This window comes from Schistocerca gregaria, chromosome 7 (genome assembly GCF_023897955.1).
Source record: "Schistocerca gregaria isolate iqSchGreg1 chromosome 7, iqSchGreg1.2, whole genome shotgun sequence".
Taxonomy (NCBI): Eukaryota; Metazoa; Arthropoda; class Insecta; order Orthoptera; family Acrididae; genus Schistocerca; species Schistocerca gregaria.
The window spans coordinates 467,777,487-467,794,955 of record NC_064926.1 but is presented as its reverse complement, the minus strand read 5'-3'; the positions used below and the strand labels follow the sequence as shown (position 1 = coordinate 467,794,955).

The 17,469-nt window shown below is 40.0% G+C and overlaps 1 protein-coding gene across 1 annotated transcript in view; it reads right to left on the bottom strand.

Moving 5' to 3' along the window:
• Positions 1-17,469, bottom strand: part of LOC126281419 (uncharacterized) — a 212,231-nt gene that overhangs the window by 56,919 nt on the left and 137,843 nt on the right. Inside the window, exons 10-11 of the mRNA XM_049980362.1 lie at positions 15,851-16,068; positions 11,570-11,858 (exon numbers count right to left, since the gene is read on the bottom strand). Of these exons, the coding sequence (XP_049836319.1) occupies positions 11,570-11,858; positions 15,851-16,068 (507 nt within the window). The remainder of the gene's footprint in view (positions 1-11,569; positions 11,859-15,850; positions 16,069-17,469) is intronic.

Genomic DNA, 17,469 nt, shown 5'->3' with positions numbered 1-17,469 from the left:
GGAGGCATATGTGAAGACTCAAGAACAATTTCCATCATGTTCAGTCTGACAAGAATCCAAAAGAAATCTTGCTCTAACATAACAATGCATGTCCACATGTCTCATAAGCTGCGAACAAATCACCAGATTAGGTTGGACACCATTGCCTCATCCATCCCATAGCCCTCGTGCTCTTGGACATCCATCTGTTTGGGCCATCATGGGACACATTTTGAAGATTATGAGAGTTAATCCATGCAGTGAAACCATGGCTACAAATAGAGGACAAGAGCTTTTACAAACAGGGAACAGACTCTCTTACACAATGCTGTCATAAAATCATAGAACATGATGCAGACTGTGTACAAAAATAGAACTTGTAAGAGAAATGTTAACTGATATTATCACCAAATTGTAACTCTTAAGAATAAATATGTACTGAGAAAATTGTGATTTTTTATAAGTAATACATACCATTTTCAATACTGTTAGTCATACATAAGAGCCATAAAATCTAAACTTGAAGTTAGACAACAAACTGCCATCATAGTAAAAAAACTTTCCTTTCAATAAATTCAAGCACATATTAGACACTTGGATTAAAATAAAAGCATATTATTTGGTTGAAGAACCCCTTCAAAGTAATTTGAATAACATAAATAGTGAGTAAAAAACTCTAATTCTAGCTGATAAGTCTATTGTGTATTGGTTACTTACTCAAATAATATGTAGATACATACTGGAAATTTGGAAAGCAGTGTGGTCTACCTGATCAAATGCATAACCTGACGAAAAAGGTGAACTACCCATAAGACATGGCCAGATGTCAAATTAACTTTGTACACATTCACATCCTCTGTGGATATGTAAATGTTTCTATTATTTATGACAGTTGAATGGGTACCAGAGTCCATTATTGTTGTTTGTGTTTGATGTTGTTACTAGGTGTGTTATGGTATATATGGCTTGTGAAAAGCCTCAGATGTCGAGTGATCACTGGGAAGGACATGGAGGCATTGCATATGCATGTGAGACAGTGTTGTCAGGACCTTACAGTCTGGAAGGTGCCTCACTGTGGGTCTCCATTTCATCAGCTGGTCAAATTGTTCAATATCTAGATATGAGGGGAATTAGCATTCAACGTGTAGGCTGCCATTAACATCACAACACAAACGGTTGAGGTTGGAGTGTTACAGTGGCCAGGAAGCATGTACTGGTGATGAATGGCATCGTATTGTGTTCAGCAATGAATCATGATTCTGCACAATCCTGGGAGGACCACTGTTGTTGAGTGTGAGAATGACCTGGAGAGTAGTCCCATTCTTATAATGTTTTGGAGAGGCACCACAGTGTTACTACTGGTGGCAAAGTGTGGGGAGCCATCAGCTACAACTTCACATCACAGATGGTAGTGATTGAGGGAACTCTGGCAGCATAAAGGTATATTACAGACATCCTGCATCTTCATGTGTTTTCTCTTATGCACCAGTAGCATGGTGTCATTTTTCAACAGGACAATGCTTGTCCATACATGGAGTGTGAGCTATCTGCATGATTTGAGATAGTCACAGGGCCATCAAGATCCCCATATTTGTTGCTGATAGAAAATTTTTGGGACCAGCTTGGGCATCAACTCCATCCCTGAGCCATTATCCAGGACATCAAAGACCAACAACAAAATTATAGGCCAACTTGTCTCAGGAGAGGATACAACAACCAAACCAGTGTATACGTGCAGGCCAGAAGGAGCACAGTGTGAATCTGATAAGTGGGCTCATACTTCCAAGTTGTAAATTTGACACTCAATTTTGTAATCACTGAAATAATATCACATACTGTACCCCATCAATCTGTGAAGTTTCATTTGGTCTCCTAGTCCCCTTTATGGGTACTTCATTTTCTTTGTCAGGCAACATATATGGGGAGGCATATACTTGTAAACATATATTACTGGTGTTGGAGTCTTGAATCGAAAGACTGGTCTGATGCAACTCTCCATGCTACTCCATTTTGTTCAAGCCTCTTCATGTCTGAATAACTACTGCATCCTGCATACTGCTTACTGTATCCATGTGTTGGTCACCTCTACAGTTTTTATCCCCCACACTTTCCTCCTGCTATTTTTCATGTAGCAAGATGAGAACATCTAGCAAAACCAGAATGAGCCCATCGTGCTCACAAAAACACAGTGTATCTACCTAATGGGTAAGCAGAGAATCCGATAGCAAGGTCAGGGACGGACAAAGAATTATCAGAGCATGACATTGTAAAGAATTCACAAAATGAATGCAAGCAAGCATAAGCCAAATAAACAAGAATCTGGGTTAATGTTAGCATGTAACTGACTTTGGATTCCACGTGGTAGTACTAGGAATGTTTCAAGTTTAAAGGCACTATCCGTTGTATGTGACACTTGCACTGTTTATGATGGAGTTACAGATCACTCCAACTCTTGACCACAAACAACTTCTTGTCCAACATACAAAGAGTCTGGCAAGGATATCAAACCAAAATTACAAAACTGAAAATTTGTTGGTGCCTCAGGATGTCTCCTATCAATTGATCACTTCTTTCAGTCAAGTTGGGCCATAAATTTCTTTTTTCCCCAATTTGATTCAGTACCTCCTCATTAGTTACTTGATCTTTGCACCTAATCTTCACCATTCTTCTGTAGTACCACTTTTTAAAAGCTTCTGTTCTCCTCATGTCTAAACTGCTTATCAACCATGACTCACTTATGTGTAAGGCTATACTACATACAAATATCTCCAGAAAAGATTTCCTAACACTTAAATTTATACTGTTGTTGTTGTTGTGGTCTTCAGTCCTGAGACTGGTTTGGTGCAGTTCTCCATGCTACCCTATCCTGTGCGAGCTTCTTCATCTTCCAGTACTTACTGCAACCCACATCCTTCTGAATCTGCTTGGTGTATTCATCTCTTGGTCTCCATCTACGATTTTTACCCTCCACGCTGCTAAATTTGTGATCCATTGATGCCTCAGAACATGTCCTACTAACCGGTCCCTTCTTCTTGTCAAGTTGTGCCACAAACTCCTCTTCTCCCCAATTCTATTCAATACCTCCTCATTAGTTATGTGATCTACCCATCTAATCTTCAGCATTCTTCTGTAGCACCATATTTTGAAAGCTTCTATTCTCTTCTTGTCCAAACTATTTATCGTCCATGTTTCATGGCTACACTCCATACAAATACTTTCAGAAACGACTTCCTGACACTTAAATCTATACTCGATGTTAACAAATTTCTCTTCTTCAGAAACGCTTTCCTTGCCATTGCAAGTCTACATTTTATATCCTCTCTACTTCAACCATCATCAGTTATTTTGCTTCCCAAACAGTTAAACTCCTTTACTACTTTAAGTGTCTCATTTCCTAATCTAAATTTATATTAGACGTTAACAATTTCTTCTTTTACAGAAATGCTTATCATGTTATAGTCACCCAACATTTTATATTCTCTCTACTTTGGCCATCAGCTGTTACTTTTGCTGTACAAATACCAAAATGCATTTACTATTTTTACTGTTTGATTTCCTAGTCTGTTCCTTCTTCAGCATCACCTGATTTAAAGCAACTACATTCCATTACCCTTGGTTTACTTTTTTTTTATATTCACCTTGTAACTTCTTTCAAGGTGCTACCCATGCCATTCAACTGCTCTTCCATGCCCTCTACTGCCTCTGACAGAATTGCAATATCATCAGCAAGTATCAAATTTTTACTTCCCCCTTTATTCTAATTTGCTCTACAAATAGCTCCTTGGTTTGCTTTGCTGCTTGCTCCATGTACAGGCTGAATAACATTGGAGATAGGTTACAGCACTGTGTGTGTCTCTCTTTTCTGAGCTACTGATTGGCTTTCACGTCCTCCGCCTATAATAACTAGAGTATGATATACCTTTGGCTGCCTGCATTTTATCCCTGCTACTTTTAGAATTTCAGAAAGTGTATTCCAGGCAACATTCTCAAAAACTTTCTCTAAAACTACAAATATTATAAAAATAGATTTTCCTTTCTTTAACCTATATTCTAAGATAAGTTGTAATGTCCATATTACCTTGTGGCTTCCTACATTTCACCAGAAGTCAAACTGATCTGCTGCAAGGTTGGCTTCTACCAGATTTTCCATCTTCTATAAATAATGTGCAACCATAATTCATTAAACTAATGGTTCGGTAGCATTCATAGCTGTCAGTACCTACTCTCTTTGTAACTGGAATTACTACATTCTTCATGAAGTTTGAGGGTATTTTGCCCCTCCTATACACCAGGCGGAATAGTTTTGTCTTGGCTTTCTGTCCTAAGGATCTCAATAATTCTGAGGGAGTGTCATTGACACAGGAGGATCATACAGACATACCATTGTTTGACCATCACACCCAGACTCCTGTATGGAGGACATAGTAATAGGCATCTTTGGTGTGTTGTTTCTGTTGTTGTTTTTGTTTTGGTCTTCAGTCCTGAGACTGGTTTGATGCAGCTCTCCATGCTACTCTATCCTGTGCAAGCTTCTTCGTCTCTCAGTACCTACTACAACCCACATCCTTCTGTATCTGTTTAGTGTATTCATCTCTTGGTCTCCCTCTATGATTTTTACCCTCCACGCTGCCCTCCAATACTAAACTGGTGATCCCTTGATGCCCCAGAACATGTCCTACATCTACGATTTTTACCCTCCACACTGCCCTCCAATACTAAACTGGTGATCCCTTGATGACTCAGAACATGTCCTACCAACCGATCCCTTCTTCTCGTCAAGTTGTGCCACAAACTTATCTTCTCCCCAATCCTATTCAATACCTCCTAATTAGTTATATGATCTACCCATCTAATCTTCAGCATTCTTCTGTAGCACCACATTTTGAAAGCTTCTGTTCTCTTCTTCTCCAAACTATTTATCGTCCATGTTTCACTTCCATACATGGCTACACTCCATACAAATACTTTCAGAAACGACTTCCTGACACTTAAATCTATACTCGATGTTAACAAATTTCTCTTCTTCAGAAACGCATTCCTTGCCATTGCCAGTCTACATTTTATATCCTCTCTACTTCGACCATCATCAGTTATTTTGCTTCCCAAATAGCAAAACTCCTTTACTACTTTAAGTGTCTCATTTGCTAATCTAATTCCCTCAGCATCACCCGACATAATTCGACTACATTCCATTATCCTCGTTTTGCTTTTGTTGATGTTCATCTTATACCCTCCTTTCAAGACAATGTCCATTCCGTTCAACTGCTCTTTCAAGTCCTTTGCTGTCTCTGACACAATTACAATGTCATCAGCAAACACCAGAGTTTTTATTTCTTCTCCATGGATTTTAATACCTACTCCAAATTTTTCTTTTGTTCCTTTACTGCTTGCTCAATATACAGATTGAATATCATTGGGGATAGGCTACAACCCTGCCTCACTCCCTTCCCAACCACCCATCTCTGGTTGAGACCCCTCCTTCTGCAATGACCTCCACCTTTTCAGATTCTGCCAATCCTTAGCCTTCACCAACATGTTGTTGTTGTTGTTGTCTTCAGTCCTGAGACTGGTTTGATGCAGCTCTCCATGCTACTCTATCCTGTGCAAGCTGCTTCATCTCCCAGTACCTACTGCAACCTACATCCTTCTGAATCTGCTTAGTGTACTCATCTCTCGGTCTCCCTCTACGATTTTTACCCTCCACGCTGCCCTCCAATGCTAAATTTGTGATCCCTTGATGCCTCAAAACATGTCCTACCAACCGATCCCTTCTTCTAGTCAAGTTGTGCCACAAACTTCTCTTCTCCCCAATCCTATTCAATACCTCCTCATTAGTTACGTGATCTATCCACCTTATCTTCAGTATTCTTCTGTAGCACCACATTTCGAAAGCTTCTATTCTCTTCTTGTCCAAACTAGTTATCGTCCATGTTTCACTTCCATACATGGCTACACTCCAAACAAATACTTTCAGAAACGACTTCCTGATACATAAATCTATATTCGATGTTAACAAATTTCTCTTCTTCAGAAACGCTTTCCTTGCCATTGCCAGTCTACATTTTATATCCTCTCTACTTCGACCATCATCAGTTATTTTACTTCCTAAATAGCAAAACTCCTTTACTACTTTAAGTGTCTCATTTCCTAATCTAATTCCCTCAGCATCACCCGATTTAATTTGACTACATTCCATTATCCTCGTTTTGCTTTTGTTAATGTTCATCTTATATCCTCCTTTCAAGACACTGTCCATTCCGTTCAACTGCTCTTCCAAGTCCTTTGCTGTCTCTGACAGAATTACAATGTCATCGGCGAACCTCAAAGTTTTTACTTCGTCTCCATGAATTTTAATACCTACTCCAAATTTTTCTTTTGTTTCCTTTACTGCTTGCTCAATATACAGATTGAATAACATCGGGGAGAGGCTACAGCCCTGTCTCACTCCCTTCCCAACCACTGCTTCCCTTTCTTGTCCCTCGACCCTTATAACTGCCATCTGGTTTCTGTACAAATTGTAAATAGCCTTTCGCTCCCTGTATTTTACCCCTGCTACCTTCAGAATTTGAAAGAGAGTATTCCAGTCAACATTGTCAAAAGCTTTCTCTAAGTCTACAAATGCTAGAAACGTAGGTTTGCCCTTTCTCAATCTTTCCTCTAAGATAAGTCGTAAGGTCAGTATTGCCTCACGTGTTCCAACATTTCGACGGAATCCAAACTGATCCTCCCCGAGGTCTGCATCTACCAGTTTTTCCATTCGTCTGTAAAGAATTCGCGTTAGTATTTTGCATCCGTGGCTTATTAAACTGATAGTTCAGTAATTTTCACATCTGTCAGCACCTGCTTTCTTTGGGATTGGAATTATTATATTCTTCTTGAAGTCTGAGGGTATTTCGCCTGTCTCATACATCTTGCTCACCAGCTGGTAGAGTTTTGTCAGGACTGGTTGTCCCAAGGCCGTCAGTAGTTCTAATGGAATGTTGTCTACTCCGGGGGCCTTGTTTCAACTCAGGTCTTTCAGTGCTCTGTCAAACTCTTCACGCAGTATCGTATCTCCCATTTCGTCTTCATCTACATCTTCTTCCATTTCCATAGTATTGTCCTCAAGTACATCACCCTTGTATAAACCTTCTATATACTCCTTCCACCTTTCTGCCTTCCCTTCTTTGCTTAGAACTGGGTTTCCATCTGAGCTCTTGATATTCATACACGTGGTTCTCTTCTCTCCAAAGGTCTCTTTAATTTTCCTGTAGGCAGTATCTATCTTACCCCTAGTGAGATAAGCTTCTACATCTTTACATTTGTCCTCTAGCCATCCCTGTTTAGCCATTTTGCACTTCCTGTCGATCTCATTTTTGAGACGTTTGTATTCCTTTTTGCCTGCTTCATTTACTGCATTTTTATATTTTCTCCTTTCATCAATTAAATTCAATATTTCTTTAGTTACCCAAGGATTTCTAGCAGCCCTCGTCTTTGTACCTACTTTATCCTCTGCTGCCTTCACTACTACATCCCTCAGAGCTACCCATTCTTCTTCTACTGTATTTCTTTCCCCTATTCCTGTCAATTGTTCCCTTATGCTCTCTCTGAAACTCTGTACAACCTCTGGTTCTTTCAGTTTATCCAGGTCCCATCTCCTTAATTTCCCACATTTTTCACCAACATAGCCCTGCAAAACCATATCAATCAAGCTCAATCCTTCTTGCAGTACCTTTTCTCCATCCACAAAATTCTCCTGCTATGTAATCCCAAATTCCTGGAACCCATAACACACATTGAAACTCTTGGCCTGCAGGAACTTGAGCAACATGCACAAAGTCACCTCATAAAGCTCTCCATCCTGCTCACTTCCTACTCCTGTCTCGGAGTACCACTGTCCACCACTTCTAAAACCACCTCCAAACCTCACCCACACCACCTCATAGATGACAAACCCTGTGTTGCAGACTTACTACACTTACCCCACCCTCCAAAACTCCCTCCCACCACCACACAGAAACCAGAACCTAAACAGACCCGCAACACAGTTATGAACCTTTCCTCCAGAAGCCTTAGTCCCACAGAAATATCAGTCCTTTCCAAAGGCCTCACCTTTTGCGCACTTCTCAAATTCAACCATGCATGATTAGTTTAGGACCTTTTCTCCTTCTCCCGGTCCCTGCACTGGAAACACTTTTTCGCCGCCAATCCAACCAATCAGACTCAACCGGAGACCAATATTGAACCTTGCAATCTCAGTTCACTCCTCCATCCAACCATGATCAATCCCCTCTGCCTCCAAACCACCCCATGCTAACTTCCCAGAATTTCTTAACCGTGAACTTTGCCTCACCTGAACTTTGCCTCGCCATCATTTCCCAAATCCCTCAACATGCAAACTAACCTTACATCCACAGAAAGAACCACAGTCCACCATCTAAAAACGGATCCCAACCTTATAATCTTACCTGCAGACAAAGGCTCCACTACCGTTGTTTTGAACCACAAGGATTACATGGCAGAAGGACTCCATCAGCTGTCAGATACTTCCACCTACAAACCATGCCATAGTGATCCCATTCCAGTAATCCAGCAGGATTTCCAGTCACTACTCAAATCCTTAGGCCCATCCCCAAACCTCTCCCCAGAGTACATCTCTCTACTTACCCCTACCACTCCCTGCACTCCCAACTTCTACGTGCTTTGTAAAGTCCGTAAGCCCAACCACCCAGGATGCCCCATTGTGGCCAGTTACTGTGCCCTCACTGAGAGAATCTCTGGTCTCATAGACCAACACCTTCAACCTATTATCCAGAACCTATCCTCCTATATAAAAGATACCAACCATTTCCGTGACCGACTCTTCACAGTTCCAGTCCCTTTACCACGCGGTGCCCTGCTCATCACTATTGATGCCACCTCTGTGTACACTAACATTCCTAATGCCCATGACCTTACTGCTATTGAACACTACCTTTCCAGATACTCTATGGATTCCGAACTAACAGCCTCCTTCCTAGTCTCCTATATCCTCACCCACAATTACTTCTCCTTTGAAGGCATTACCTACAAACAAATCCATGGTACGGCTATAGGCACCCACATGGCACCATCCTATGCTAACCTATTCATGGGTCATCTAGAAGAATCCTTTCTAAAAACCCAGAACTCTAAACCCCTCACCTGGTTCAGATTCATTGACAACATCTTTGCTATTTGGATTGAAGGTGAGGACACCTTATTCACATTCCTCCAGACCTCAACAACTTCTCCCCCATTTGTTTCACCTGGTCCTACTCAACCCAACAAGCCACCTCCCTAGTTGTTGATCTCCACCTCAGAAATGGCTACATCAGTACCTCCGTCCATATCAAACCTACTAACCACCAGCAATACCTCCACTTTGACAGCTGCCACCAATTCCATACCAAGAAGTTCCATCCGTATAGCCTAGCCGCCCATGGTTGTCGCATCTGCAGTGATGAGCAGTCCCTCTCAAAATATACTGAGGGTCTCACCGAAGCCTTTACTGACCATAATTATCCTCCCATCCCTGTGCAAAAACAAATCTCCCGTGCCTTATCTTTCCAGTCGCCCACCACCTCCCAAAGTCGCACAGTCTGGCCACAGAGGAGCATTCCCCTGGTAACTCAGTACCCTCAGGGACTGGAGCAACTGAATTACTTTCTCTGCCAGGGTTTCTATTACCTCTCATTGTGCCTTGAAATGAGGAATGTCCCGTCCACTACCCGTCCCACCCCTCCTACCTTGGTATTTTGCTGTCCACCGAACCTAGACAATATACTCGTCCATCCTTACACAACCCCTGCTCACAATCCCTTCCCTCACGGCCTATAACCCTGTAATAGACCTAGATGCAAGACCTGTCCCATATATCTTCCTACCATCAGCTACTCCAGTCTGGTCACTAACATCACCTATCCCATCAAAGGTAGGGCTACCTGTGAAACCAGTCATGTGATTTACAAACTAAGCTGCAACCATTGTGCTGCATTCAATGTAGGCATGACAACCAACAAGCTGTCTGTCCACATGAATGGCCACCGACAAACTGTGGCCAAAAAACAAGTGGACCACCCTGTTGCTGAACATGCTGACAAACATATTATCCCTCGTCTCAATGAGCCTGTGCCATATGGATCCTTCCCACCAACACCAGCTTTTTTGAATTGTGCAGGTGAGATTTTCCCTGCAATACATCCTACATTCCCGTAACCCTCCTGGCCTCAACCTTTGCTAGTCACTGTCCTCACCCATCCAGCCCCCTCCCTGTTCCCTTTCCAGCACTACACAGCTGTCGTTTCACCGCCACACTCAGTCTTTTAATTTTTATTTATTTATTTTTTTATTTTTTATTTCTCTCCTTTCTGCTACTTACTACTGCCCCCTCTGCACTTTCTCTCCTGCCCTCCGTCTAAACTGCAACACTTCACTGTCCGCCGCTCCCACTATATTATCCCTCCCCCTACCCATCCCAGCCTCCTCCTTACTCCCACCCAGTCGCCACTCCCATCATGCACTGGTGCTGCTGCTCACAATGTGGTTTCAGTTCTCTGAGACTGAAATTCCAAATTTGCAGTTGCCTGCTGAGACAGCTTGCTCTTCTGTACAATTTGTCTAACAGTTTGTACACCAATATCACCACAGGCCTCTGCAGTGCATTCCTGCACTTTGCGAATGTCACAGACTGGCTTATCTGAATATGTCTGGTATTTGAAGAAGGAGTATACTTTAAAAATAAGGTCCCTTGTCTGTATGAGAAGCACTTGGTGCCTTCCAGGTATTTCAGCCATTATGAGAAACTTCACAGAACACACAGAACAACACAGAAATCAGTGAATCATTCCACACATGTAAAGCATGATAGAAAGCTCAAATACAATGGAAGTTAACACAGTACAGAATGTGGAAACAGACTGGAGTGTTGACTGGGTAGCTGCATAGCTGTCTACTGTGCATCCACAGCTCAGAGGCCATAAACACTGTCATGGAGTACAGTAATGGTACAAGGTACCCTTCACCACACACCATACAGTGTCTTGTAGAGTATGTATGTTGATGTTTGTGTACTCCAGGCACCTTATTTTTGACTTACGTCTTTCAGTGCTCTGTCAAATTCTTGGTGCATATAACCCACACTAATCAACTTCCTCTTCCCTTTCCATAACATTATTTTTAAGTCAATTGTCCTTATATACCCCTTCCATATATTTCTTCTGTCTGTCAGTTCTCCCTTCTCACTTAGTGCCAGTTTGTCATCTGAGCTGATAAGTGCTACCTATAGGAAAACTGAAGAGCCTGCTGAAATACTAGAACCAAGTATGTTGTTGTGGACAATGCATGTTCATTAGAGACAAGGATATTGTCAGGAGTGCCCCAGCGACTTGTGATAGAACTGCTCTTGGAAAGAAGAGAATCAGCTGTACGATACAGCTGCTTCTCTTCTTTCCAAAGGGCTCTTCAATTTTCCTATAGGTAGCATCTATCTTTCCTCCAGTTATGTGTGTTTCTACATCCAAATTAATATGATTTTTCGCTTTAAATGAATGTACCTTCTCAGTATGGGCACATTAGACTACACTTAACTTACCTGTTTATTACAACAAGTGGCATAAGTGAAGCAGCCTGAACCCATCGCAAACACAGTTCCCCATCAACTGGAAGTTCAGCAGAGCCTGCACATAAAGGTGGAGCAGAGAATGGAACACCTCCAAGGCCTGCCGTTTGAATATCTTCAATTGCTGCTTGTAGTTCTGACCATAGTACTGTTTCATTCTTGTCTTCATTTGGTTTGTATGGTAATGTTGAACCAAAGACACCAGGAACAGCAGCATCACTAAGTACCAGTGGCAAATCAAGAAATGTAGAAGCTTCAAGCACTACAACATAACAAAACAACAGAAACTATTTCCAGTATATTTATATTTGTTGCATATAACAGAAACTGTTGATTCACATTAGTACCAAACTATGATCATTTGTTTGTATTTATAGAGTGTTTAAAATTAGTTGTAACTTTCGACACTTCACTCACCAGAGGGGTCATGATCCATTGCCCAAGTAATACCAATGAAGAGTGAGCCTTCCTACCATACCACCAGCAGTTGGCTTGGTAAAGTGTATAGTGCCCCTGTTGCCACACCATGGATGAATGGCATCACATGGAGTTGCGCATTACATGCATATCTGAATTCATCTGCTGTCATTGTAAAGTGGTATTTTCTGGTTTTGAAGTGTTCTGCAGCCATCAGTTATTATGAACAAGTGTTTTGTGTTGGCATTGCATTAATAACAACAGTGCACCACACCTGAACATGAGGTCCAGAATAAAAGTTGTCAACCAAGAGCATATTTATCCACTGTGAAGATAACGTTCTGCTGCAAAAAAATATTCTTTTGAATTCAACAATAGTAATGAACAATGTGCATACCCTCCTTAGGAATGGATAAACCGCCAAAAGTGCAGCGGAGGAAAAGCAGATATTTTGCTCTGGGTAGAAAGAAATAGTCCACTGGATATAAGTTGAACACAGCATGTATAAGGCAGAGTTCCTTTGTAGAGCCGTACAAGCCAGGCTGCCAGGTCAATGAAATAACTAACACTGAAGGGTGTAGTTTAATGAGGCTTGCTGTGTATCATGCTCATTTGAATGTGACTGAGAATATAGGGACACAAGAAATTTGTGCTCAGCGATGTTAAAATGCTGAAAAAGATGACATTGCAAATGTTACACCACAAGAGTTTTGAGTTGCCAAGCATACCAAGAAGATAGTTCAGGAGAGAGATTCATGAATGACTGTTATGAGTTTTGAATAATACATAACTTCTCTTGTTGCCAGGTTAAAATCTGCTTCTTTTGACAAAACACAACAGAATGTCACTAACATTCTAATGCAGTTGAAAAAGAAACTGCAACAGAATGCCGAAACAGCATAATATTAAACTAGCAATTTAGAGCAAGATAGTTAGTACACAAAAAAAAGCCCATTACCAGTATAAAAACCAATGTGAAACTTCTTCACTTACGTTGCTGTGAAACCCACAGCAGTTCTCACTTCACCATCTACGAATAGTCCTCAAAATACATTAATGCATTGAAAAAAATCTGTAATTGCTTCAGTATCACAGTGGATATGAAAGTTTCACATAAGACTCATATGGCAAAATACTTTCCTCTTTGTGCACTATTATTTTCCAAAATCTTGTTTCAGTAGCTCGGACAATTTATGAAATATGAGGGACTTGTGAATATTTCATTCTGGCTTTGTTCCTGGTGCATGCATTCATGACCGAGTGCTCTTTACATATATTCCATTTTCTCAATATTGGAGACAAATAACAATATCCTTCAAAATTTAAAGAATAATTCAATAAGTTATCTACATTTCATATGCAGCAACCTATGATGTAACATGTGCCAAATGCAAATTCATACTGACCCATATTTTTCACTGCAAACTTTAAGAACTTCTTGCAAACGTTTATCCTTTACAGAAATACCACAATAATTGTGACCATTAGTGATATGATAGGCAGTTCATCACAAAGCTGACAAATAGCAGATGTTCGAGAATAAGAGTTTATTACCAGATAGTTTCTTTAAAATTGTTTGATAGAGATCACAGATTAGCTGACTTGTACGGCTTGTTGTTCAAGCAGGCAATCAAGCCTGACAGGTTGCACACTGAGGAGGGCTAGCATTATTGTCAGTTCCTGACATGCTCAGCACACGCTGGCAACTGCGCTTCCCTTGACTCACTCCGTATTGAACTGTCAAAAGTCACAACTAATTTTAAACAACTATGGAATAAGTGCCATTTGCAACACACACAGCATTTAGGCAAGCTGGAAATGACCCAGATTATCAAGAATCAATGTGCCTGCAATATTTTCAGCAACTGTTAAAGTGTGCCTAGCAGAATTTCATCTAAGGTGAAGATGAAGATGAACCCAGTTGGATTAAATTTCAGGGAATATTGAAGCCAGAGAAGTATTTCAGTACTGATACTGAACTTACAACCACATATGATAGGAACAGAGTAAGGTCCAACCATCCTTCTTGTTCTTGTGACACTCTTGACCTCAGCACTTCTTTTTTTCTTTTTAATGACACATATGTTACTACTGCACAAATTGGTACTTTCGTATTCAAGTGGGAATCCATAAAGTTTTATTTCTTGCAGCTTAATTTTCTGATTACTGATGACAACAGTTTAACTCATTTATTTGGAAACAATTTTCAAAAAGTAAAGAGAGATCCATAATTTAAGATTTGGAAGGAATATGTGGAGTTGAAATTTTTAGTGAGCAAGAAGGTGTTTCTTGATAATGTCATATACTTAATCTGAAAGCCCTCAATCTCCTGTTCTCTGTAAACATCTTACTTTTACAAAAATGTTCCATTCAAAAAGTTATATGTAATCGAAGTCCTAGTGTCCCAGAAGCTTCTTATCTTAAGCAATGATTATTTCTAAAACTCAGTCCCATAGTTTCACAGGCCTGATTTTCATTATTCCAGAAATGCCGATTTTCACTAGGAAAGCTTGTCAGCTTGAAAATTATTCAATTTGTAACATTTCATTTTAGCCTTTTTTGGTGGGCTCTGTGAATCCCCTTAGAAGATGTAAATATTTGCATCAGTAGTACTTATAACTTTGCCTTTTTTTCTAACTGTTGAGGTAATAGTTAAACAGACTTGATGTCTTGCTTGTTATGATGTATATTACCTCATTTTGCAGTTTTTCATGTTATAAAGTAAAATATAATAAAAGATTTTGCCATTTACTCATGCATACTTCCATAAGTAGCTGTGTAGAAATAGATTCAGTCAGTCAGCGTCCAGTAGTTAAATTGTAAACATCTACATGAGTCTGTCAGCTGTTGAAATGTAAATACCTTTGTGAACTTCTTAAAATTAGCCAATATGCAGTAGTTATTCAGTGGTAATTTTTCTGTGTTGTTATCAATTAACAATGTGTAATCAATAACAAATTACAGTGTATTGCAGTCTGCAGATACCAAGCACTATATTCACAACATGTACTCATGACTCAGTGTGTGCAGGGTAGAAGTTTCTAAATGCATCATATTCATGTAACTGTGACTTAATCTGCCACCAATGAAATGTGAGATTGATTGTTGATGAGTGTAGCTTATTGGTCTGGTTTATACACTAAGACTCATGAATATTTAAAAAAGGCTAATAGTAATAAAAGTAAAATTGTGTTTCAATAAATGTGAAGGAATTGAAAACTATGCACTTCAGTGTGGTGTACATTCTTTCATGAATGTCAACCCAACCATTGAATAATAGGATTGTGAATAAAGACTACAGAAAATGAGACAACCAAAGGCAAATAACCAGATCAGGTAAGTTACATGGTCTCTTCTAGTTTGTAGCAAGATATGTTACTTAATCAGAGATCACATTGTTTCCTTCCTCTCACCTCCCCATCGACCAGAGAAATAATAGGATGTATAGAAGAATGTAATCTCTGAAAACAGATCCAGAGAGCTTTCTCACTACAGCATATACACACTTGTGGTCATTTCCAGAATGGACAGCATAGGCACATGGAGCTCTGCAGTTTCCATAACAATTATTCACAATGGTATCATCTATTTTCAGCACATTTGGATGCAAAAGATACACAAACATGCCACTCCAAGAATACTGGTCTTCTGCTCTCTGAAATGAATATTGTATTTTGTAACATAAATTGCCTCCTTTATCCACTGCAGTAGTGAAAGAAACATACAGAAAGAGCTCCTGTGATGAGCAGATAGTTACAGTTAGAGTGAGTGAGAAAGAGAGAGAGAGAGAGAGAGAGAGAGAGAGAGAGAGAGAGAGAGAGAGAGAGAGAGACTCACCTGGCAAAGTTGCATGAACTTTGTGATGAGATACTTGACCTCCTGAATGTTTTGCTTGCCACCAAAGTGTGCCTTCAGACAGTGGCAGTTCTTCTGGAAAGTAGTCAACTTCTTCATAAGGATGCTCAGTTTCATCCAATGGCCAATTGTTATTTAATACAACACCTCCAAGCAGTCCTTCATCTCTCAGTGGCTCTAGTTTTTGTAAAACTTCTGACCTGCATCACACACAAAAAAAATCTTTCTGTCCACTCCAACAAACAGGTTCAGTGTGTAAATCAAAGAAACACTTTCTGACCAGATTAACGTGAAGAATGTTACATTAAAAATCACATGAAGTAAAATTGGTTATGTGGACAGTAAAGAAATAATCTGTTTTGATCACAGCCAGCAGAGTGAACAGTAAAATAGTACGACACATCTGCAAGCTCATTTGCTCACTTATTCACTCAAAATGTATGCCCCATGACTTCCAGATAAAGGAGAACCTTTATGGATGTAGAATTATTCAAAGAATACAGCAACGAAGAGAATTAAACACTATAAACTGTTTCTACATGCTGCACTATGTAACATTAATTCTGCATAAATTCATCAGTCAAAAATTTTCCTCATACATTTTGTCTGCAAGACAGCTATAAATTAACACTGTGGCAAATACATAGAAAAGGCATTACCTTGAAAATATCCCCTAGTTTTTAAGGGAAACTATCCAACTTCTAATTATCTACTAGTCAAAAACTTATAAATGCATGGAATCTGACAAACAACAGCAATTATTTATGAGCTGTAAATAAGAAGGTTTATTTTACTGCATACATTTTCCTCTGAGGTATGGGTATAAGGGATCTACTTGAAGCAATTTTGGTGAAACACTGTCAGAATAAAAAGGTGTATTGATTAAAAAGGTTTGCTGAATGTAGAGATTAATCTATATACTGAAAAAAGTAGAATGAAAAAATAACATGATACGAAATACTAAAAATTCTTCATTTAATTTCCACAGACTGCAACAAACTAACATCATAAACTAAGAATAAAGTATGTTGTTATTAACTCAAGACCTTAGCTGTTCTTGCGGCATGGAGCTCACCCTGCCACTACCTGCACTCCTACCTTCTATATGCTTCCTAAAGTCCATAACTTAACTATCCAGAACACCCCACTGAGGCTGATTACAGTGCCCCCCCCCCCCCCCCCCCCCGAAAGAATCTCTGCTCATGTAGACCAACACCTTCAACCTATTACCTAGAACCTACTCTCCTATATAAAATACCAACCATTTCCTCCACCGACTCTCCACAATCCCTGTCTGTTTACCACACAGTGCCCTGTTCATCACTAATGATACCACCTCCCTTTACATTAACATCCCTAATGTCCATGGACTTACTGCTATTGAACACTACCTTTCCCAATTCCCTATGGATTCCAAACCAATAACTTCCTTCCTACTTGCTTTGACTAACTATATCCTCACCCACAATTACTTCTCTTTCGAAGACATTACCTACAAACAAATCCTGGGTACGGCTATGAGCATCTTCATGGCTCCATCCTGTACCAACCTATCCATGGGCCATCTAGAGGAATTGTTCCTAAACACCCAGAATCCTAAA